The 25,144-nt window shown below is 44.9% G+C and overlaps 1 protein-coding gene across 4 annotated transcripts in view; it reads left to right on the plus strand.

The window, feature by feature from the left end:
- The first annotated feature begins 5,242 nt into the window (after positions 1 to 5,242).
- Positions 5,243 to 25,144, plus strand: part of SMURF1 (SMAD specific E3 ubiquitin protein ligase 1) — a 47,507-nt gene continuing 27,605 nt past the window's right edge. For all 4 annotated transcript variants that reach the window (XM_037384168.1, XM_037384169.1, XM_037384170.1 and 1 more), the window contains exon 1: positions 5,243 to 5,470. In XM_037384168.1, the coding sequence (XP_037240065.1) occupies positions 5,416 to 5,470 (55 nt within the window). In that variant the 5' untranslated portion in view covers positions 5,243 to 5,415. The remainder of the gene's footprint in view (positions 5,471 to 25,144) is intronic.

A 25,144-nucleotide genomic window follows, 5' to 3' on the forward strand; every position in this document is an offset into this window, starting at 1 on the left:
GAGAAGCAAAGATGCTGTCTTTATTTTTTACTTTTGAAACTTGTCAATAAACTGCATTGCTGGCTTTGTACTTCTTGGTTTGTTTGGGTTTTTTTCTCTCGGAAGCTGCTCTTGCAAACTTTTTTTCTATAGTGTCTTAAGGCCCTGCAGAGATGTATTGGAGCTCCTAGGCATGTGTTCTGGGTGGCAGTGCAGCCAGCCAGAAACTTTCTGCTAACTGCATCAGGCTGCTGGGGAGCAGCATGCTACCCCACATCCACCTGCCTCACAGGGCTGGTGCTGGGACTTCTAGGCTGGACTTGGAGTGGGTGAAGCAGCTCTGAGCAGCTGTTCAAGAGGATTTTGCCCTTCTGCAGGTGAAACCACCTCTGTGTGAGAGAAGATCCTTCTAGCAGAGAAGGAAACCCACTGGGGCAGGTGGGTCACTGTCTCCCTGGTGTGTGCTGTTCCACCCTGCCCTGGCTTCAGTGGGGACAGCCAATTTTAGTAGCTGGTGCAGTGATGTGCTTTGGATTTGGTGTGAGAACAAGGTTGATGGCATGCTGATGTTTTTTGGTTGTTGCTAGGTAATGTCTACACTAAGAGAAGGACTTCTTAGTTTCTCAGGCCCTGCCAGTGTGAAGGCTGGTGGGGTGTGGGAAATGGGGAGAGACCCAGCCAGGACAGCTGACCCAAACTTTGTGTGTAGCCAAAGGGATGTTCCATACCATATGGTGTCATGCTGAGTATATAAGCTAGGGAAAGAAGAAGGGGGGACATCTGGCATTATGGCATTTGTCTTCTTGAGTCACAGTTATGTGGCGGAGCCTGGCTTTCCTGGAGGTGGCTGAATGCCTGTTGATGGAAGCAGTGCATGAATTCCTTGTTCTAGCTTTGCTTATGAGCATGGCTTTTGCTTTACCTGTTGGACTGTCTGTATCTCAACCCGTGACTTTTCTCACCTTTACTTTTCTGGTCCTCTTCCCCCATCCCACTGTGGGGACAGTGAGAGAGTACCTGTGTGGTGCTTGGCTGCCAGATGGGGTTAAGCTGTGACACCCCCGCGGAAGCACCAGAGTCTGGGTTCAGGAGCTGCTGTGTGAGCGCTGCTTCTGGGGCAGCAAGGCTGTTGGAGGCAACTGTTGCAGTGGGAGCAATTTGCCTCCCGCTGCAACTTCCCAGATGCTATACCACCAGCCTGGAGCCCACCGATCTGGGTCTGCCTAAAGCTGTTGTTTAATACTGAGGACCTGTATTTCAGGTTTCCATTCGCTGCCCCTTGCTGAGAAGTCCTCCCTCTCTCCAGGCCCTCCAGCTCTGGCGTCTAGCTGTAGGCTGAGCAGGAGGTGACAACGGATTTCATGTGGCTCTCAAGCCCACCTTGCAGCAAGCACTGGTGCCCTGTGTCCGTCCCTGCAGCTATACATAACGTTTGTGCAATGCATCTGCTAGCAGAGCAGTATGTGCTGCAGGTTCATAACAAGCTGCTGGATGCTGCTCCATCCTTGTATCGTTGATGGCTTGTGGAAGGTTCTACTAGGACTCTTCAGCCCCTAGGGTTTGAAGCTATCTCATAGGCTTTGCTCCATGCAAGGTGGAGGTAGCAGCTCCCTCCTTCCTTCTCTGGGGCTCTGACTCTTCAAAATGACCCTGGGGTGGGGTCAGGGCTTTGCTTCCTCAGATGCAGTGGGAGGTGATGTGACAGGTAGCTTAATCTGAAGGGAAAATCTTCTCTCCAGGAAGCAGAACCTCTTCCTCCACCCTGGCTCTGTTCCTTGGAGGATTTATGCATTTCTCCTCCAGGCCACCTAGGAAAGAGGGAGTCTGGTTGCACTTCATGCCCTTGCAAGGAGGTGTGCAGCCCTGGTTGTGTGCGCCAGAGCTGGGTGTCACTTAATTAATATTAAAATGCTGGAACTGGTGAATCACAAAATGCTTCCTGGTTTTTATTTCTTGGATCCAAAGCTGTGTACTTAAAACTGTGATAAAGCAATGCCTGAACACGCAGCTGAAATGAGCGCCTGTGAAAATCCGTTGTTAGTGCCCACGGGTTAACACGAAGGGCTCGGGCCGGGCTGTGGTACCTTCTCATTGCTGATGAGGCTGCTGTGGCATCTGGGAATGGTCAGATTTCACTAGGTAAAACAAATCTGAGGCAGGTGCTTCCTCAGTGTAAATGGAGATGCAGACCGGAGCTCAGGTCCATGCAGCCGCCCTGACTTTGGACTGTGGTCCAGCACAGGGCATCCCACGTGGCTTTTGCCACGGTCAGGCAGGGCTATCCCTTACAGGTGCTCAGGCAGCAGGGTTGCTGTTTGCTGATGCTCTGCTGACTAAAAGCAAGCTAAAAGGAGAAAGGGCAAAGCTATTTGACTTTTTTCCTGCTTTTCTGCATGTGCTGGACATAAATCTGCAGTAGTGGTGTTACACAGACCCTGGGACCCACCGCTGTCTCCTTAAGCTGCAATAAAATATTGTTCCTGTAGCCCTGAATGCAACGGAGAGGAGAATTTGCCCCTCTTCTTAAGAGTATCAGTATGTGCCTGCTGTCCCACACCGCAGGGCAAGTGAAGCAGGGGAGGTGTTTGGGGAGGCACTGCTGCTGTCTGCCATGGTGGCCAGGGAACTGGATCCAGTGCCTGCCAGAATGGCGATGCTGCTGGGCTGTACCTGCCTGCTGCTGCGTCGTGGGTGTGTGGGCAACCTACAGGCATCTGCTTGCCTGGTTAATTGGAGCCGTTCCTTGATCACTGCCAGCTCTGGCTCTCCTGCCCAGGGCGCAGGCAGTAGCTGCCGTGGCAATTTTGGCTCTGGTGCTCTGTGCTGGGGGACTGGGGCCACCCACTCCTGATGGGATGGGGCATCCATGGGGACCAGCAAGGGTGAGATGCTGCTGTGCTGCTTCCCCAGAGCAGCATAACCTCCCTCCAGAGATGCACAAAAAAAGTAGCTTTTCTAATTAAAGCATCTTGCGTCCTGGCCCCAGAGGAACATGGTGATGGCTGTTTGGTCCCCACGTCACAGGAGAGCTGGAAAAGGTGCTGCCAGTGCCCGTAGTGGCCTCTTTGCCCTGAATTAGGACCCAATTCATTTATGCAGATGGGGCAGGTCTCTTCTAAAACACTTTTACGCCTAATTGTTTTGCACCACCACAGGCGCTCCCCGCAGCCTTCCTGGTACCGTACAGACTGGTTACCCGGGTCTGGCTTTGCAGGAGTGGGTGCAAGGGGGGTTCTGTGGGGGTCCCAGGGGCGGCACAACCAGAGCTACAGTGCTGGAAATGGCTGGTGAGACAGGAGAGGAGGTGGGAGCGATGGCTTTGGGTGAGCTCGGCTGGGCAGGAGGCAGGGGTCTGCCCTGGGAGAGCAGCATCACGGTGCGGGGACCAAGCCAGGTTAGCGCTGTGGGGCAGGGGAAGGCTGGGGAGGGGGATTTTAAGGAAGAATTTGGCTGGGAAAAAGCACCGGCCGAGCTTCCAGGTCTGCTGCTGCGCCTGATGCTTGGTCAGAAATTGTTGAGGCTTTCTCCTCTTCCCCATCCCTATTTTGCTTTCTCCCTGGAGTGCATGGGGAAAGGCTTTTTCCTCCTCTTGCTCCCGGGAAGGGGTGGGCAGAGCGGAGCGATAAAAGCTGGGTAGTTACCGCTGAGCTGGGTAGTTACCGCTGAGCCGGGTAGTTAGTTACCGCTTGTGCCGGGCCGTGGGTACCCTGGGCATGCTCCAGCGCAGCCACCCAGCCTCAGCCACTTGGTGTGAAGCAAGGCTGTCCCCAAGGCTGTCCCCCATACAGGGAGCCCAGAGGATGCTCATGCGACTGGAGGGGTTCAGGATTTAGGGATTTTTCCAGGGAACGCCATTTGATTTCTGGTGGGAGTGAGAGGGCTGGTTTATGGGATGGTTTGGGGTTTCTCTTTGGCAGTTCATTAGAGGGCCCCTATGTACTCCCACTGCCACCCTGCATGTCACCTCTATGCCACCTTCCACGCCACCCCATGCATGCCATGTCCTCTCCATGGCACAGCCATGTCACCCCCATGCCATCTTCCATGCCACTCCCACGCACCCCTCTGCACCCTATGTCACCATATATGCCACCCATATACACCCTGGCTGCCAAGCTGCGTGTCACCCCTGTGCCACCTTCCATGCCACCCCATGTACCCCACATACCCTCCATGCCACCCTCCACATCACCCTGTGCCATCTTCCATGGCACCCTGTGCACCCTGCATGTCACCCCCACATGCCACTGTACACTCCCACATGCCACCCCTGCTGCCACCCTGCATGTCACCCCTGAGAACACCTATTCACCCCCACTGCCATCCTGCATGTCACCCCTATGCCACCTTTCATGCCACCCTGTGCACTCCACGTCCCCTCCATGCCACAGCCATGTCACCCCCATGCCATTTTCCATGCCACACCCAGGCACCCCTGTGCACCCTGCATGTCACCTTGCATGTCACCCCCATATACCACCATACACACTCCATGCCACCCCTGCTGCCACCCTGTGTGTCACCCGCAAGGGCCCGTATTCACCACCATGCCACCCTGCACCCCCGTGCCACCCAGTGTCACCCCTTTGCCACCTTCCATGCCACACCATGCACCCCACATACCCTCCATGCCACCCCATGCCATCTTCCATGGCACCCTGTGCACCCTGCATGTCACCCCCACATGCCACTGTACACTCACCATGCCACCCCCGTGCCACCCTGTGTCACCCCTATACCGCCTTCCATGCCACTCCCAGGCACCCCTGTGCACCCTATATGTCACCTTGCATGTCACCCCCATATACCACCATACATGCTCCATGCCACCCCTGCTGCCACCCTGCATGACACCCCCAAGGGCCCCTATTCACCCCCGTGCCACCCTGAGTGTCACCCCTGGGCCACCTTCCGTGCCACCCCACATCCCTCCATGCCACAGCTGTGTTACCCCCATGCCACCTTCCCTGCCACCCCCACGCCACCCGTAGGTCACCCCCCGTGTCACCCCATGCCACCCCTCCACGCCACCCCCCAGCACCTCTGGAAGCCCTCATGTCCCCTCTACGCCACCCCCAGTCCCCCCCGTCGCCAGGGGGCGCGCCCCTCCTCCCCGAGCCTGTCAGCCAGCGCATGCGCCCTCCCCACTCCTCGACCTTCCCATAATGGCGGCTGAGGGGGCCCCGCGCGGCGCTGCGTGTTGACGTCACACCCGCGTCGTGCGCGGGGCGGGGCGGGGGCGGGGCCAGCGCTCTGCGCGGCCGGGCCGGGCCGGGCGGGCGCGTCGGGGTGAGGCGGCTGAGGCGAACGGCGGATCGCGGAGGCCCGGGGGCTCAACGGCATCGCCACGAACGGGCGGGCCCGCATGGGGGGGTTGCGTAGAGCCGCCGGTTGATCTCGGCGCTGTTGCTGCCGCCGTCGCCTCCTCTCGGCGCGATGTCGAATCCCGGTACCCGCCGGAACGGCTCCAGCATCAAGATCCGCCTCACAGGTAACGGGGCGGCGGCGATGGCGGGGTGTCCCCCCCCCCCTCACTACATCGCCTGGGGCCCGGCTCCCCCTCCCCTCACGCCGACAGGCCGGGGAGGGGGTGGCCGCCCCCTCCCCGGCCTGTCGGCGTGAGGGGAGGGGGAGCCGGGCCCAAGGCGGGGGGGGGAGGGGGGGCAGCGGCGTGAGGGCAGGCCGAGGCGGCGGCGACCGAGCTCCCCTCCTTACCTAACTTTTATCAGCCTTTTTTTACTCCCCCTTCCATCTCCGTGGCCAGGCTGAGCCGTTCTTAAATCGTATTTATTTATATTTTTTTCCTGTCCCCCGTCCCCCCCGCCCCGGTGTGGACTCCCCCGGCTGCTTCAGCCCTCTGGGGCTGACACAAATTGGGGGGGGGAAGGCTTTTTGAGGGAGGGAGGGGGGCTTTTTGAGGGAGGGGGTGTCCCAGCAGGCCAGGGCACCCTGTTCCTTCCTGGGGTCTCTTCTGTACATTCCCCCATGGGGGGGTCCCTGTGACACCACACACACCAGCGCCCTGCTGCTTGCTGGGGTCTCTTCTGCACCTTCCCTGTGTGGGGGGGTGTCCCTGTGACACCCCCCAGCAGCCCAGGGCATCCTGCCCTTCCTGGGGTCTCTTCAATACATTCCCCCATGGAGGGGGGAATCCCTGTGACTCCATGCACACCAGCACCATGCTGCTTGCCGGGGTCTCTTCTGCACTTTCCTTGTGTGTGTGTGGGGGTCTCCCTGTGACTCCCCCCAGCAGCCCAGGGCATACAGCCCTTCCTGGGGTCTTTTCTCTGCCTTCCCCATAGGGAGGGCCTTGTGTCCACCCCTTCCAGCAAGCCAGAGCACCTTGCTCCTTCCTGGGGTCTCTTCTGCACCTTCCTTTTGAGGGGGGGCGGGCCTGTCCCTGTGTAACAGCCCCACACACACACTTTCCAGCAAGCTGGACCACCCTGCCCCTTTCTGGGGTCTCCTCTGCACCTTCCCCAGGAGGAGATCCAGGGACACCTCTCCCACAGGCTGCGTTCCAGCGAAGCCTTCCATAATGTGCCTTGCTTTGCTTTAGTTAATAAATCCCCCTCAGCCTTCCGTGTGCCAAGGAGGAGAACTTGGTTGCTAGTGAGGAAGCATGCGTTTAGTTGTTTTTAGCTTTTTTTTTTATAGTGGTTTGGTTTTTTGGTGAGGTTTTTTTCCCCCTCCTTCCTCACAACTTGCTCTCACCTGGCAAATTGTGCATTCAACTTCTGAAGCTCCTTCCCCGAGTAAGAGGTGATGCCAGAAGCGGTATGTGTCGTGCCTTCTTACGAGGCCTCGGCGAGGGTACATGTATGGATAAGCCAATTTATGTTGCACCCTGAAAGATCTGGATTAAGACTTCTGGAAGCTGCTCCGGTTGATGCTGAGACTGCTGCTTTAATGGGAAGAGACATAGTTTCTGCTTCTTGAGACTGCTATATGAATTATTAATAAATAAGGTCCAATTCGGTCTTTCAAAGGCAACAGGTGGATGCTTGGAGATCTCTTGGGCTGAAGGAGCCACGGTGCTACTCTGGGTCACTGGTATTGATCTGTATAGAGCTCTTTCTGTGGGTGCATAAAACATTGTCAAATAATGAGAAAACGGCGCTAGTTAAACTTCAGTTACAGGTTAACTTGCTTCTGGCATATAACGCAATCAGTCAGAAGCAGCTCTTCAGAAAAAATCCTGGTTTTCTTTTAATCCTTTTTTTTTGATTCTGCACTGCTTGTGCTTTAGAGGACCAAAGTTTGTGAGGATAATGTAAATCTGAAAATCCTTTTCTTGGACGTGACAAGGCTGAAAATATTTTTAGGTCGTATGGATGATGTTTGATCTGAAATTAGTTTTGTGGTGATGTATACTAAATGTCAACTCAGTCATTAATGTGGCTTATTTTTATGCAAGTCAGTCAATAAAAATGTGAGTTAAGTCACTTGCGCCGTGGTCATAGCCCTTCTTCTGAGCTGGAGGATATCATTTAAATAACAGAGAAGCTGTTGGTTTTAATTTGAAAGAATGAATGCTGCATCAAAATGCTTTTTTACTTTTAGCATGCACTAGTCTACTTCTCATTGTCCTAGCTCAGAACATTTTCTAGAAGAGGCTGAAGTTTCAGTTTATTGAGCAACTTTGTGCATTTAATTTTTTTTTCCTCTCCTTTTTTAACTGTATTGAGGAAATCTGCTTGTTCAAACACATCTTCTGTTTTTACAAGCGGGAAATCTGGGTAGTGTGACAAAAATTGCTGTATTGAAAAAAAAATTGCTTTGGGAGGGGTTTAGCTTTAGAATCATTAGGCAATGCTGTATTCTTGGCTTTGCTGGAGACTAGTGTGCTGACTTTACCTGTTTCAAATAGCTGTAGTTAGTGTGGCTTTTGTTTTCTCATCTGTTTCGCTATAGGGAGATTTGTGCAGATTTAAATCAAGACAGAGGACCTCTTTTGTTATGATTTACTACCTGCATTGTGTTTCCTGTGATTAGAAACCTTTTTACATTTTGCACTACTGAAAATAGCTGTGTAAATACCACTTAGTCTAAAGATGCTTGTAAGCCTTACTTTATAAGTGGGAAGTGAACAGTGGTAGAATCTTTCATGCTTTTTTAAAGACATAATTTTTTTTTTCCTTCCTATATTGGAAAGGTATCTGTAGTAGCAGAGCGTTGGGATCATTTAATGTGAATATATCTAAAAGCTGTGGATCCTCTGATGATTATCAGAAATGATCTTCCAGCTTACACAGAATGGTGTCAGTCCTGTCACATTACAAACCGTAACAAAGTAAAATGTCAAATAATGGCTCCTGTTTGGAAATATATAAACAGAACCCCAACATCAGCAAGTAAGTTGGATGGTAGGTTACTATGGCTTTGTGTCCTATGGATCTCAAATATGCTAATCTCTTGTCGTATTTCAGTTTCTCCAAAAGCCTGTTCTTATTTCCATGGAGGCTTTCACCACTGCTGGTGTAGGAGTGGCCTTGTCTCTTGCTCCTTGGAGCAGTAGGCAAAGTGTGGTAAAACTTATTGTTAAATCTGTGGTCTCCTCATGTCTGTACTGTCATCAGAGCAGTGCAAGGGTGGCAGAATTACCGAAACAGGGATGGAAATAATGAAGAGATAATTGTGTGTCTGCTCAAAAAGTCTGTTCGGGGTTCTGCTGGGTCAGGGAGGAACATGATCCACAGGCCAGGGGACCTTCGTGGAGCACATGTCTCTTTTTTACTGACGTGCTTCTCTGAAACCTTTGTTTTCTGCTGCAGTCACTGCTCCCTGGGGAAGTTCCAAAGGGTTCATCATCTCCAAGTCTTACATATGTCTTGCTCGTACTGTTATATCACCCTGAAGTACTCGGGGAAAATTGCAGTCTCATTGTGCTGGGTATCAGAGACATTCCTATTCCAGGTAGCTTGCAGGTGAAGGTTGCAAATGGAATTGGAAAGGCAGTGAAGAAGTGCACTAAACATGTAACTTTTCCACCAAAAAAAGCTGCAAGTTGTGTTTTGGCTTCATCGGTACGGGCTTTTTCAGCAGGGTCTCAGCTGAGGTGTTACAAGCTGGCTGGCTTCTGGTGCCTTTGTGCAACCAAGAAAAGATTGGGAAGGAAAAGGTGCTAGTTTAAACTTTATGGATCACTTCATAGACGGAGCAGGCAGGGGGAAGGATCTCCTGCATCAGGTCAGATGGCCGTGTCAAGGACTGATGGCGAAGCCAGTTTCTGTAACAGAACGGCCGGAGTCAGTATAACAGGAGAATACAAGTAATTGTCTCCAAGCATCTCGTTTAGCTGCAGTTCAGAGTACTCGAGTATAAAAATGCATTCCTCCTTGGCAGACCTGCCCTGGGAGGGTGCTGGGCTGCTGGTGCTGGTGCTGGTTGTTGCAGCTTTGGAAGGAGGGTGTGGGTTAGAGCCCTCCCATGTGTGAGGGGGAGGAAAGTGCGTGCCAAAAGCATTGGGGAGGAGTGAGGAAGATGATGGGCAAGCGGGCAGTTTCTGTGAGGTCAGGGGAAGGGCTGGAGGGGATTTCTAGGTGACAAGTATGATTCCTGTGAAAAGATGGTGGTGCTTAGCAGTAGCAAAGAAATGGAAACAGGTAATGCAGACAAGCATCCTGAACGCCACTTTCAGTTCGCTGTAGTCAGCACAGTTTAAGGAAGTCCCATCCACAAAACCTGACCAGTTAGTAGCTGGTAAATGGGTGGCTTTGGGTCTTTTTGCAGATATGCATTTGTAATTTAAGAAATACATAAAAGAATACAGCGACTTGAAGGAGAAAATAAAATATTACATTAAGAGCAGTGTTCGCATAGGATTGTTACAAAGGCACAGGTTAAAATGTGTCACAAATGTGGGTATGTTTTGCTTCCCTTTCATGACTGATGTATTGCTCATTGCAGCAAAGTTAACCGACTGATCAATAGCAACACTAATATTGGTGACCTGGACAGTTTTATGTCCAGTGTTCAGAAACAATGACTACCTGTTTAGGGATCTCTAGATCAGATGTCGTAAATACTTCATAGATAGCTGTAGTTTTATGGTCGTACATTAGAAAGGCTGCAGGTTACGGGCTGGGAGTGTTGGTGCAAGAAGGCAGAAACAGCTGGCTGCTCAGCCCAGCCTGCCTTGGCAGTTGGAATTTAATATTGAGCCGGTTTCATGCAATGAGGAACATGGTGGGAAGCAGTAGTTTAGTAGCTCCAAATTTATTTTGCATGGTAATCTGGGAGTATGTCGAAATCTATGTCTGGTTATTTTCCTCTGGTAAGGATTTTCTCTACTCCGCGTCTTCTGGGAGCAGGTTGCCTGGTTGTGGTTGGAGTGCTGGGCTGGGACTCGCCACTGAGCTTCGCCGCACATTTCCTGCGCGATGCTGAGCAAGGCGCTTAATCTCTCTGCCTCTTCCCCATTTGTGTTAGGAAGTAGCAGTGTTTTTGTGAAGGTAAATTTACAGCCGTTCAGAGTCCCTTGTGTAGGGATGGCAAAGAGGCTTGGGGCATACAGCTATGGGGACTTTAACAACAACAACAAAAATCTTGCTTTCATGGGGGGAAGTGGAAAGCGCAGCCTTTGCAGCCAGCCAGCTGGCATCTTTGGGCTGCCGGAGCAGGAATCCAAAGAGCAGCCTCTTCCTCTGGGCAGGCGATGGGTAGCGAGTCTCCTTTTTTGTTTCTCCCAGTAAGTCAAAACTGTGCCAGCACCATTGTCCTGGTGGAAGTAAATTAAATCTCCAAAAGGAGTTTGTTTGAATATCCCCCTCAGGCAGGGAAAGTAGAAACAATAACTACTTTGTTCCTAACTTGAAACTTTCTTTTCTCAAATTGAATGTCTTCATATAAAGAAACGCAATTTGGGATGTGCTTGTGCAGTTACCTAATGATTTCTTCTTTTTTATTCCATACTACCCAGCAGTCTAAGAACAGTTGTCTCATCGGTTTCCTTAAACAGTTTTATCACATTTCTAAAATTTTGTAGCATCATACTTTCTCTTTGTGTTGCAAAATTGCACATCAATTCTGGGATAATTTTTAGTGTTTCCAATTTCTCAGCGAGGAAGTCGATTTTTTTTCACTGCGATGTTATCTATGCTGGGTAGCTGCTGTCTTACTGACAGCAGCTCGGAGGCTGCTAAAACTGCCACTGTAAATAAAGATAAACGAGCCCCCTTGGCTGTTTCTGTAGCTGGCTGGAGGTGTGCTTGGTGGGTCGCAGGATGAAGCAGCACTGCATGGAAATAACATCCGCGTGTGGTGGAGGTTTACCTGGATTGCTGCCCAACTTGAAGCCGGTCCAGTTGACATGCTTAACGTTGGATTAATCTGGTTAGATTACTTGCTGCTATTTATGGTACTACAGCTAACTACTCGCTCAGCTGCCTTGTTGGTTCGGGCCGTGTTGGTTGAGGCAGCATGATAGGGAAGAGTGGTCTGGAAAAGATGCAATTAAGTCAGTTGATGTATACACAGCAGAGTAACTCATTTAAGACTAGAGTGATAAGAATATTAAAAAAAAAAGGCTAGAAGAGACAGTTCCATCTGCCATTTTTTCCCTAAATTAACAAAAAAGATTAAATTCTTATGTTTTCCTATTATGATTCCTCTGGAAATGGTCAAAATATTACTGTGAAAAGGACCAAATTCTGGAGTGTCATTAAAAGCTTTTACCTGTATTAGTACTTTGATGTTTTTCATGAAAACTGATGCTGATTTATTCTTCCAGGGTAAAAGAAGCTGTTACTTCTTTTGTTCTTTCCTATACCATGGAAATGGTTTGTTCTTTCCTATACCAGCAGTTGCGGGGAGAGTCGGCAAGATCTTGAGTCTTGAGATACTTGTTGACAACCACCACGTTGTTTCTTCTGTCGTGGATCTGTTTAGGTTTTAGTGTATGTCTCTGTTGAGGTCCCACGTATTGTCCATCAAGGACAGAACTACAGTTGATTGACTTCCAGCTCTTTTTACCTTGGCATCATCTCACCTTCTTTAGCATGTCTATTGGAAGGCCCAAAATAAGCATGCACGTCGTCAACATCAAGCACTCCTGTTATGGCTGGTGGTGAGGAGGCTGCGCTGCTTCCAGATTATGATGTTTCAGGTGCTTACAAATGAGTTCCTGCAGATACTGCTGCAGTAACTCAAGGTGTTATCTCCTTGCTAGTCTGCTGACCCCCATTGGCAAATTTGTCACCCACCGCAGGAAAACTGATGGAAGAAAACCTGTGCTCGCACTTTAGCTGCTTCAGTGCAAATTCAGCTTTCCTGTGTAAGTCTAGCTCAAGAATTTAAACCAAGATGCTGGACCTTGGAAAGCTGAGGTGTGTGCATGTAGCCTTCTGTTAGGATTTGATTTTGGGAGAGAAAAACAGAAACGAGAGATTTTTTAAACCACGAAGCAAGCTTTGCTAGAGCTTGTTTACTAGTATAGATCAATTTACGGAAGATTTATTTAAGTATTAATGTAGTCTAAGAAGAAACCTGCACGTATGTTTGCTAAAGGAGAGTCAGTAAGTCTGTAACAGGTTAAAATGCTGCATGTTTTTAAACTTTGTTTCACATCTCTTTGAAGGGAAACTCAGCAATTTCTGAGAAGGGGATCCCTGAGGATGTTCTTCTCTGTTTTCCATCTCTCTCTCTTTGTCAAAGTGTTAAAATGCAATAGGAGGACATAGCAAACATGTTGAAAGTTTTCCTTTTAAATATTCTCTTATGAACTGGGAACTACATTGGGAATATTTGAGGGTGTAGGAGCTGGATGATAAATTTGACGATACTCTAGTTGAATTGGCAGAATAAGCATGCATGCTGTTTTAGAAAGAATCTCTCCACAGGGCTGTAATAGCTTGATGCCTTCCTCTTCAGTAAGTCATTTTTGTCAAGTTAAAGGCCAAAATTCAAACTGGCTTGTTGTCAAGGACACTAAGCACAGCAGGCAAAAATCCCCAAGGCTACCGAATTCACAGCGTAGATAGATAAAGCTGGCAGAGCGTGGTTTACTCTTCCTCCCCTCCCCCATGAAAAATCCTCTTGCCTGAGCTTTTTTTGAGGATATGGGCACTATTATGCATACTAATATAATTTAACAGAACGTATTTAAATGGAAGGTTTGTTCATCTGTTTGTGGGTAAAACAATCAGTTATTGTTTGGGAGTAATGCAAAAATAATGCACAATCCCCCCAGTGACCGAGTGGTGCTGAGGGCGGCTCTGCCGTTCCAGCTGTGCTCACCTCTGCCACAGCTGGGGGGAATTGTCATTGGCAGAAGACCGGCTCCAGCATCAAGGCCTGGTGAGAACCAGCCCTTTACGTTGGCTGAAGCGTGTGGTGAAGCGGTTCAAATGGGTTAAACTCACAGTCCTAAATTGTGCTGTTATGACCATAAGAAATGATGGAAAATCCTGTGGAATTAGGTGTTTGTAATAGCTTTCTATTTTACACTTTGGTTCCTGATTCTCTCGTAAGAATATACAGCAGCCCATTTAGGAATAAAGGCCGATGTTAAACCACACTATTAACTTCAAGTATTATTGACCACTAGAACACTCCAGGAATATTATGTATCCCTGAATGTCCTCGCGAATGTGCACTTTTAGCCATGGTTGGGGTTTTTGAATGGTAGATGTTTCTTTTCCAACTGATTATGAGGAAGCCGTGCTAAAGAAAATAAAATTTGTTTCTCTTTCTTTCATAGATAACCTGGTATTATCTTTCTGTTGCAGTAGTTTTTGCTTTGACAGGTAACTGGTAGTAGGTAAAGAAGTATTTCTGATAGGATGCAATCTTCTTTCCTCAAGTTGATGAGGTCTTTCTAGATGCGTTTTATTATTTGGAGTAAAATGGCATTTTTGAATGACTGAATTGGGAAGAATAGCATTTTCTTTGACCTTTTCATATGTTTGCATGTTTGTCCTCCATAAAAATCTGACCATTCCTCTAATGGTTAGACTAAAATAAAATGCTTATGTTCTTATCAATGTAAAGTTTCCATCTCATTTACTTCACAAAAAGGCAAATTAAATTTGCATCTGTTAAAATCTATTCTTCTAATTACTTTCCCTAGTTTCCAGGACAGTATAATAAAAGCTGTCTTTTGTATTTTTCTCCTTAAAATAAAGGTTAAAAACCCCTTGAAGATAGCTGCTTTTTTATTTATTTTGAATTCAAAGCACTACTAACATCATTCTGGACTCTTTTTTTTTTTTTTTTTTTTTTTTCATGGTCCTGACTTTTCTTCCTCACACCCTAAATGTGGTCTAAAGCAAACCTGACATTGCAGCAGAAAATTCAGTCCCTGTGGTCAGTGTTTTCACATCTTCTAGCACTTAAGGTGTGTGGCCCAAAAAGTTTATTGAAAAGGAAACATCTTTGGAAATGCACATGCTCCATTTTCCTGAAGAGCAAAAGAAAAAAAAAAGTCCAAACTGCATATGAAAATTAACTGAGTGTGTGGATTGTGCTGTTGCTTCAACGTCGGTTTTTGACTACCCAAGTGTAGAATTTAGAAAAGCGGGGAATTTCAATTTGATTCAGGCTTGCAGTGATTGATATACTGCCAGGGGAAGCCTTGTTCTTTACCCTTGCAACAGATGCGTTTTGTTTGGTGGGGGTTTTTTGCGTGTGCAAACATCTTTAGAAGCATGTGGGAACTCTGAATTAAAATACAGAGAGGTGTCATATTCTGCAATATAATATAAGTCTAATTAGCAGATACCTCATTGTTGAAAAGGGCTTCTTTAGTGTTAATGGGAAGAGAATCCATTACATTTGGTAAGCTTTGGGTTTGGAATTGGGTAGGTGAATATAAGCTAAAGGTCTGCTGTCAGCCTTTGAAAGAAAAACAGGGTGAATTTTTGGGGCTCTTGAAATGATATTTACTTCAGCATTGCATGTAGTAGAAATTCCAAGCAGTATCTTTTGTGTCTCATTCTTTAAAATGTCTGCAGACAGGTAACTGTCTTGCTAAGTACTACGATGCTCATGTTGCTATTTCATGTGTCTGTAAATATCCTACAGAACAAGAGATCAGAGAGAACATAAATGGCTTGGTGAGAAAAAAACAAGTAAGTGCCTGAAGTATTGGGGCTTTTGGAATTTGCAGAGAACTTGGGTGTATCTAATTTTGCATCTCCCAGCTATTTCTTAGGTGAAGCATTTTTATGCTGTCATCTGCTGATGCATTTAACCCACCCCTGAACTTGTTTTTAATCGGAGTGAAAATACTTCTGTTGAGGTCCCACTTTCACAGATGAGTGCTGAAATAAGGTGAGATAAGGTTAAAAGGTATAAGTGACATTAGGGAGCTAGTAGGTTTCAGCGAGTGGCACAACTGCTTGAAACACAGCGTGCTACATCAGCCTATGACTGTACTGGGGTCAGAGGAGGAGTCCAGATTGTGAACTTGTCCTTTAATGACTTTGTTCGACTTGGTAACTGCGTGATGTAGCTAAGTCGTGTGGTATAACCACGCTCGGGTATAAATCTCTGCCCCTGCACCTTTTCCCAGAGATCCTGTAATTCATTAAATAACCCAACACTAAATTTGCTACTGTAAAAGCACAGGCTGTAGAACTAAATGTCTGGCTCTTTGTATGACGGACTTCTGCCTATTGTACAATAATTAACTAAAATATAGTGTGCTACATATACAGCTAATATGCCATAATAGGAACACCTACATCTTTTCTTCCTGCTTTCTAAGATTTTTAGGGAATTGAATGTTAATAGACTCTTTTCGAGACATATTAATTAGGTGCATCTGTTACAGCATGATAAATGAGCACAGGTATGAGAGTCAGTCAGCCAGGCTGACAGCATCATGCAAGCCCTAGATCTGCTTAGGGTAATGTAATCAGTTCCAATAACTGCACCAGCGATAGCTCTTGGTAGTAGTGCTTTTACATGGTCTAGAAGCAGACTTAGGCAAACAGAATAAACGGGCACTTTTCTCTGTTGTGTTCCTTAGTTTAAAATTAAACTCAAGAGTTAAAGGTCTGTCTGGTAACAGGATAAATAATATTTCAGTATAATCCAACAGCTTGGCTTGGACTTGCAGTCACAGTCATATTTTTTTAATTTTTTTTTTTTCAATCACAGAAGTAATTTGACTTGTCTATAAATAATGTTTTGATAAACTTCAATAGAAATTAGCAAACTAGTCATCAAATGGGATTTATAAAAAGTTGCTTGGGAAAATGTGTTGTAAGTAGTCTGCAATTCAAGGCATTTCCTTCGCAGGATGCTTATCAAGTCTACATGTGCTACTTCCAAATTGAACTAGAACATAGATGAGAACTATTTTTGGTAGAAGGGAAGGGGGGCGGGGGGGGGGCAGAAAATAAAGCCCGACTTTGGAAAGTAGTACCAGGGTTTCTTTAATTGTTGCCTTAGGATGTACATCCTACAAGTGTGCAGAGAGACAACAGACTTGGAAACACCAGAAGGAGACACAGTAATCTGTGATGTTTGAGATGATACTGGTGTAGTGTAAACGTGATTGAAATAGTTATTGTAGGAGTGGTGAGTAAATATACTAGAAGCCTTTGAATAAACTGACTTCTCTTTGATAGTTCGTAAAAGTGAAGTAAAGACAAAATGTCCTGCTTGTTTCTGTGATGTTTCTTCACCAGGGAGGCTGTATCAGGAGCAGCTGCCAGTTTTAAGGATGGTCATGCTTCCAGATGCCAATGTGGAGCTATTTTTTTATGACAGCAGCAACCAAAGATCTGTGCAGGGGGTCCCGGTCACGGCTGCCAGCTTCTTCTGGGGTGGTGGAATTAAGTTGTTGAGATATCAAGGGGAAAAGGATCCAGCAAATATTTTTGCAGGGGTTTCTTCTGGATCAGAAAGCTGATATTGATCAGGTTTTTAGGCTTTTTGTGGCTTCACAAATCAGCCATGAAACCTGTCACACAGAAGCTGTCTACTTGGGAAACAGGGCTGCCTTAGTTGACCATCAGGCTGGTGGATAAATTTATGGGACAATCTTAATCTTTCCAGAATAAAAAATCAGCAGTCTGAAAAAGGGATCGTACCTGTCATTCTCTCCTGACTAATTTTTGGCTTTTAACCTGATCTCAGTCAAATTTGAGAAAGGGAGAGACATTTGAGAAAGCATACCAGGTCTCCAAGACTCATGGAGATGAGTAGCTTGGTAGAACACGTCCCCCCTCCTGAGGTTCACCAGAGCTGCCAGAGCAGGCAAGGATGGGTGCCTGGTCCCAGCTGTGTGGACAGGAGATGTGGAAGGAGTAACCTGGGAGAGGAGCTCTGAGGTAGGAAGGGGAGGGTCATCTATGTGTTAAGTCCACCAGACACCTATTGGTGAATTAAACTCCTAATTGGAAAACTGGACTACAAGTGCTTTGGTGGCTTTTCCCCCCTCCAGAACTTAACAACGTTCTCTGCAGGAAACATCCAGATGACTTTATCAAGCACCTGTTTTATAATACTCCCTATATGTTTTTTTTTGACTTAGGGGTTCTGTTTTGCTTCTTAACCCTGATGAAATTGTGTGTTAATTCCTTACACAAAGGTTCATCTGCATCCTGTGAGCCATGTCGCTTACAACATCAGACAATGCATCAACCTCCTACTGGCATTTTTTAATTAAAAGAACAGCACTATCGCTTCAAATTAGTGCCACATAGCTTATTTTAGTAAGGAGTGAAATGGTGTTTAAAGGTTTTTCTCTTATGAAAATGTTTATTAAATTTTGCTCTCTTTTGGTTCTATCTAGTAGTTTGTCATTCAGTGCTTGGACAATATCAGATTGCTGGGTGTGCGAGTCCTGTTAGTGATAGGAATGCAAATAAAAGGCTTGCTTTTAATATCTCAACTGTTTGATAAATAGGAACCACCTTCTTAAAAAAAAACAAAACAAAAACCAACCAAAACACCAAAAAACCAAACAACAACAACAAAAAATCCCCAAACACCAAGCAAACATTATAATATTTTATGGTTCCCACAAGGCAAGCATTAGCCTATTTTCAAGTGCATTCACTGTGTTGAGAAGGTAGTGAAGAAATAGATATTTCTAGGAGCTTCTGTGTCATGAACTGTGAAGAGATGTTTTTTGTAATCCTGTTCAGTGAAATTGTTAGGCCTCTGTTATACTAAATTACTGTGAGAGCAAGTAATATATCCAGTGAGAGCTAGCCCTAGTGAGAATTTTCCTCATACAGCATTTCATTTTATCAGGAATATTAGCACTCTTAACCATCCATGCGAAATGTAATGTATTGAATCTATTTAATCAATTTAAAATGGAAAGCAAATGTCTTAGGCTTTGACTGAACCAGCTGTCCTCATGCATTGCTGGTTTTAGATATTAAATTTTGGACTTTGGATGTGTTAATGTAGTAGTTTGGTAAAGAACGTTTTGTTTAGGAGAACTGTTTGCAGGATCCTGCAGCTGAGTGGTGTCACTTGCATAAAATCCCATGTCTGAATATGAAACACGAATGTGAAGGTTATATAGGCAGCTTCAGTTTATTTATATAATACCTTTGATCGAGATATCTCAGAGCAGTAGTGGAATTATAATTTATTGATGTAATGGCCACTGACATTTTGTACAAGGGAAATAGCACACAGTTGCTGTTGCAGGCAAAGTGATGAATGTGTAACATTGAGAAAATTGTAATCAAACATCCTGGTCAGAATAATGCACTCAAACGTTTTCATCAAAATCCCAGCCTTTGTGACTGAGGATTCAATCGGAATTAGAAAGGTTGTTTCCTTTGAGTAGCTTGCAAGTGGTTCTTTAAAAAAAAAATAAAAAAAAATTGCCCAGAGAGGGAGGGCAGTTAAGCCACTGCTGAGAAACTGACTTTGCAATGAAAGTGTTTATTTTTTTAGTTAAAAAAAATAAATAAAACTTTGCTAGATTGCTACATGCATGCTGTATGTTATCTGTTTTCATTCTAAACTCTATTTTTATTTTGCTCTCTGAAGCCAGTCTGTAACTAAAACATTCCTGGCGTCTTTTGGCTGGAGATACACTCAAAGATGTTTTTCATCCTACTTTCAAGAAGAAGGTTCCAGCCTTTCTTGAAGCTGCTCCAAAGGAAATTTCCTTCCATAGCGGGTATGGTGACAACGAGGGAAGTTGCTGCTCATGGTCCAACAGCTTAGTGACGTCCCCTTGCTGTTGTCATGTCCTCCCATGCTTAATCTGAATACAAATGGAAATATGTAACAGAGCTAGGTGGTACAAGATAAGGATTGGAGTCACCGTATCAGTGATGTTAATTCTGCTTGAGCTCACTCAACTCATGAGTTGGTTGGTAGCAGGATAATGTGGATAAATGTTTTGGGGCACAAGGGAAAGGGGCTGTGTCCATGTCCACAGGCAACAGACCTCCCTCCCCACCTTCCGACAAAATCGAAGGGTATTTGCTGTTGCAGACTGGTTTTTCTTGCTCAACCATAGATTGGCTCTGACCAGTCTGTTTGTTTTGTTGTTCATTCCTGGTGACTGTCAGTAGCACTGGGCTGAATAAACAGAGACTATTGATCAAATTTGAAGTCATTAACTTGGCAGTTTAAATAGATGCTGTCCTATATAATTAGAACAAGGGAGTAACACATAGGCTGATACAGCTTTATTCTGAATAAAAGCCTTCTTTTAATGAAATCTTGTTTGGTGCTATTCAGCTCTCAGTTTTGTGCCTCCCATAGGTCACTGAAGAATTAAACATTTTGTTTAAAATACCTAAAGTGGATTGCTTTGCTTCTGTAAGAGAGCGGTGACACTGATGTAACGTGGGTCTGCTGAACTTTAATAGTAATTGGAAATAGCGTTTGGAAGACGGGGGTGCTAACGTGAGGTTGTTGATTAACCACATCCAGCTAGAGCATGTCTTGGGGAGGAATACCCCTCCGTATTGCCTTCCATCTGAGCGAGCGGCATTCCTTCCAGCTCTGAAGCACTAGCGGTTTTTGATTGTCCATCTCGCTGCTGCTCAGCTGAGCGAAACACACATGCCCGTTAGATCGGGATGTTTATACTCAAACACAACGGGTGATTAATTATTTCTGAAGGAAGACATTTCCATTTAATGGCTACTGTTGTGCGATATTCCTGTCAGCCTTCTAAATCATTTTAACATTTTAGGTGGAGCGTGGCCATAAGACAGACGGAGTATTTTGGTGTTTGTGTTCCGCACTCCTTGAAGATCTGTTACAGACGACTGGTGGTGTAGTGTGAATGCACCAGCAAGGAGCAGCAATAATCTCATTAATACGTGTGCAGTGTGTGCCTGCAGACAGCCCGGTGCTCCTGAGTCACACTGCTGTGAGTCCCTAGAGAGCGTGCAAATTCAGCAGTAGGATGCACACGTATTGACCCACATTTCCTCGGGCAGAGCAGCAGTCACGTGCATCTCATTGCCTGGAAATCAGATGAGAACTGATGTGACTTGGTTCATCCAGCATTTGCATGACCCAAGCCAAAGTGCTTTTAGGGATTTACCACTTGTGTGACTAATAAGTGATTAGGTGGATTGTAGAGAGTGTGTGTATAGGAGTCTTGTAGACAAGACTTACTGTATAACAATGGCAGCATCAAAATGTCTCTGATGCATCATTGTCCTATTGTAGCTTTTAAATAGGACTGCTTATTAAATCAGATTTTTTTTCTCTGCATAAAAGCTTTCATACTAATTCCTAGGAAAGTTTGTTAGGTAGGGATGTTTTTCTTGCAACAGATGGAGAAATGTCCTATAGAAAAAAAAAATAGTGGTTCTGTACAGGGATTAGTAGAAAGAACAAAAGTAGGTGAATGAATGATAAAAATTTGGCTTCCAAAAGCTATTAATATCTCCGTAATTGCAGTCTTTTTTTGGAACAAGTCTCGTTCCTGTCCTGCTTTCCTTTCCCCCCTGCCACAGCTTCCTTATGTGTGGCACATAGACAGACAGCCCCCCTGCTTCCCTATGAACTGGTGCCACCACTGTCACCTCCCGCTCCCCGTGCACCCCCTGCGAGTTCAGCAGTGCTGGCGCGGGGCCCAGGCTAATAAGCCGAGACGAGGTTATTGACTGGCAGGTATCCAGCATCACTGCTCACCTTTTAGCATCGGTGCCCTTCACTAATGCAGTTGTGTGTTTGGTGCTTTCCGTGTTTTTGCATTTGTAAACAAGGAGGGTTTAAGCTGAGCTCTCCGAACAAATGAAAAAACCACCAACAAACCTGCATAAAGAAAGTGGAGAGCGATTTGTAACATCTTGGGTGGATGTTGAAAGGGATTACAACAGGCTGAATAACCACAAAACAAACTAGTGAAGAATTCGGAGTTGAAAATTTCTGGGAATTAAAAGCAATATTCTAAAACAGCTGATGTACTTTATTCAAAATCAGAAGTGATGCCAATAATTTAATTTGGGTGAACACAATTTTTCTTTCCTCTTCCTGAATTTAAACTTTGCACCTTTATTTTAGATTTTGTATTGCAAATTACTAAAGTAATTTTTCCCTTTATGTAGCTAAGCACTTAATCAGTCTGAATTAATTTTTTAAAATTTTACCTGGACAGTCAAGGTGTCGTTTTTCCAGTTTTTAGCATGTGCCTTTTGAATTGTCTGGAGCTGGATGGATGTAATTTGAATATGAACTGGTAAAGAAGACAGAAATAGATGTCTGGCTGCATTTTGCCCGGTGTCAGTACACAGAGTTGCTGTAACGGGCTCATGGTTGGTGTACCTACAGAACCCCGGTCTGACAGTGGCTGCTGCAAGGGTGATCCCCATCTGTGCAGATGTTGGGGGGGCTGTGCCCCTGCCAGCGACCAGGTCCTGCTCAGCCTGGCTGGATGGGCTTGGAGGAATGCTAGGAGGTGCTTTACGTGAAACCCTGCTCTATTCTTGACGTAAGGTGTCAGTCGTTTGTGACAAATGAAACTGCTCACCTCCCTTTTAGTACAGATTTGCTACAGCAAGGTATCCAGGTAGCTTTTTTTTTTTTAACCCCAGTAATACCTTTACTCTTGACTGTGTATTTTAAAACAAATGCAGTCTTCCCATTTCAGTAATCTCTACTGTCTTGTATTGGCACTAGCTGAAACCCAGCAAAAGAGTGGCGGTTAAAACTGTTCACTAAACATTACCTGTACAAGAGCTGGTAATAAGGTTACCATCATCAAGACAAGAAGTCAGTACAATGTTTTAATTCCATCTAGCATGGGCAGTTTTCCCCACAAGACACTAAAAGCATTTATACCTCAGTACTAAGATCCAAGTTAGGATCAAAACTTCATTTATTATGGGCTATTAGGCTATGCCACTTCTCTCCAGCACCAGCTCAGTCTTGATGATCCATGTGTTTGTTATCCTCAGGTTGATAACGACAGCCCAGGGAGCTACAGGAAGAAAGAAGTACTTCTGAATGAATTCCAGCTGTCCATTCACTAAGTAGCCTAGAACAAAATGAACTCATTGCTCTAGGCTTTTGTACACTCTTAACTCTTCACTGAATATTGACTTTCACCGCCCTGATTTTTAAGTCTGAGCTCGCTCTCAGTCTGTTCAGAAGGTACTGCTCCATCTCATCTGTTTGCTATCATGCTTACTGCAAAACGAACAACAGATTTGTGAATAAGGAAGGCAAAAGCTGTAAGAGCATGAAAAAGTTTCTTTGGCAGTGAGACCTGTGGCTTTGAAAAGCTTTCTATGACAAGACTTGAGGCTTTTCATGTTTCTATCCAAACATGCCAAAAAGCACTCAGCATACCTCAGTTAAAATACAAGCATGGGAAGCAACTAGATGCGCTAGAAATTAGGGCAAGTTTGTAAGTCATTTGTTAACCTGAGGTATGTGGTTTTAAAGCAGTGATACTGTGCTGATGCCTTGCTTGAAAGAAAGAATGCTTTTCATTTACTTGCAAAAAAATTTGGGGTGTTGACCGTGTCTCTTGAAAAGTCATCCAGTGCCTGTTGGAATTTGTTCTGGTAGCAGTTACTGAAGTTGTTAGTGCTAGAAGAGGTGCTTGGTAAGTGTTATTCTTTGCAGTAGATGTCTAGCAACTGCTTGTTCAGTTATTTAAGAAATGCAAAATGAGTCTGAGTATTACTAAACCAGCTTAAGCCCAGTGCACTGTTCTTCCTGAGGTTTGTTCTTTTTATACCTAATATTCTGTAGGCTAATTTTTTTTCTGTACAATTTCTGTATTGGAGAGTTTTCACTCAAATGTTTCAGAATGAACAAAGAAGCATGGATTCTTGAATATTGTGACCACAGCGGTCATAAGTGTATTATACTTTTATTTGTGACTTCTAAAAATTACTCTGGCAAAATCTGTTGTTTCATATTTTCAAGGTTTTTAAAGATTTTTTTTTTAATTTTTATTTTTATTTTTCATTTTCCTGGCAGTTAATTTCAACACCAGCAGCGTCCTAGGTCACCTAAGCAATTGTCTTGCCAGCTTCCCATTCTTGGTTCACAGTGCAGCGTTAGTTTAACACAGAGTTGAACAGTCCTACTTTGACCAGAACCAAACCTGTATATTTAGCTTTAAAGCAGTGTTCCGTGTGAATTGTTTAACTAAAACTCCTCTACTGATACACTTAAGCCTTCATGGGATGAACTAATAGTTTACATAGTTTACAACTTACACATAACTTAACGCCATTCATTTTTTAAATAACAATGTTCTTGCTTTTGAGCAATCTCCTTCGCTCTTGATGAAAACCAGACATTAATTTTGTAGCATTTATTAAAATACCCCCATTGGAAACTTTTGTTCCTATGAAGTTGATTTTGTACCTTATTTAATTGCAGTAAGATATCAAAGAAGCCAAATACTGGTTCTGTCTGGAAAAACAAATCTCAGTTCTTAAATTGAGATTGAGAACATGTTCATTTGCGTTTGTTTTTAATCCTTTACAATAGTTTAGCATTCAGATTGCTTTGAAATATTGAGACTACCTGTACATGAAGGGATGTAAATACCAGCCACTCTTTGGAGATAAAAAACATATGTTTTAGGTTTAAAACTGAAAAATCTGCTTCATTTTAGCTTGGAAGTTTTAGACCTTTACTGTTCGATAGAAATTCAGTGTTTGTATTGAAACGTTGCTTGGCTGTATTTAGTCAAACGTTGCCAAGATTTTCAATACCAAGGTTTCTGCTTTCACAGGTTTTACGTGTTTTGCAGTGGAAGGTCAGACTTTTTTCTGCTTTCTGCAAAACAGGCAGATGTTTTGAGGCAAGACAATATGTATGTGAAGAAAGCCAGAGATAATATTGGGTTAGAAAGTACAACAGTTGTGTGTTCTGTTCCTATCATTTCAAAAATGTTTTGCTCCATGGGCAGAACCCCAAGGCTTACGATTGCTTGGGCTTTCAACTAACACTGGGTCTATGGTTAGCACCCGCAAATGTATTGCTTCTGGTTTTGGTCTCCTGTCCTGTACTTTTTTTCTCCTTTATAAAGCAGCAGAGAGCAGTTGTGCAGGTTTTTCTCCTGGACTTAGGAAATGAACGTCTTGTAAAATCCCTTAAGTCTGTAAATTGGATGGTGTTTTGTGGGTGGGGGAAAAAAAAAAAAAGCTGCTGTTAATACAGAAATGTACTTCTAACTTGAGTTTCACAAACTGGTTATAAAACATATAGTTGTAGTAGTGGTATGAGTAGCCCCACAGAGAGTACCTGGGAAGAAGGGGAATCTAAATTTCTGTGTTTTGTAGTAAACATAATACTTACTGGAAAAGCTTTTTATGTACTGAATTAGTAAGCAAATGATCAGCTGCACAGGAGACTCCTTATAAGCTTCTTTTTGGTAATGAAAATAAGGTGTTTAACACTTTATACATTTAACTTATGAAAGTAGAGATCAGAGGCATATTAAATTAAATACACCTAAATTAAATGCTGACTGAGCAGTAGACTGTGCTACACCGGAGCTCTCCTTCTCCGTTACAGGAGTGTCAACTATTTAATAAGTAATTTCTGCCTAAGTAATATCTAGAGTATTCAGGAGGGGAGGTTCTATATTTGATTAGTAATTCACTGCTGTTCATCTAGCATTTTCCAGAGAAACAAATCTGTATGCCGGAGGATTTGGACAGTATTTCTAGAAAGGACCTTTTGTTTGCTGGGAGTATGGGAGTGGGGCAGCCTGGGACCTGCTGTGAGCAATGTTGGGTTGAGTATATGATCC

The sequence above is a fragment of the Falco rusticolus genome, chromosome 4, assembly GCF_015220075.1.
Source record: "Falco rusticolus isolate bFalRus1 chromosome 4, bFalRus1.pri, whole genome shotgun sequence".
Classification (NCBI taxonomy): Eukaryota; Metazoa; Chordata; class Aves; order Falconiformes; family Falconidae; genus Falco; species Falco rusticolus.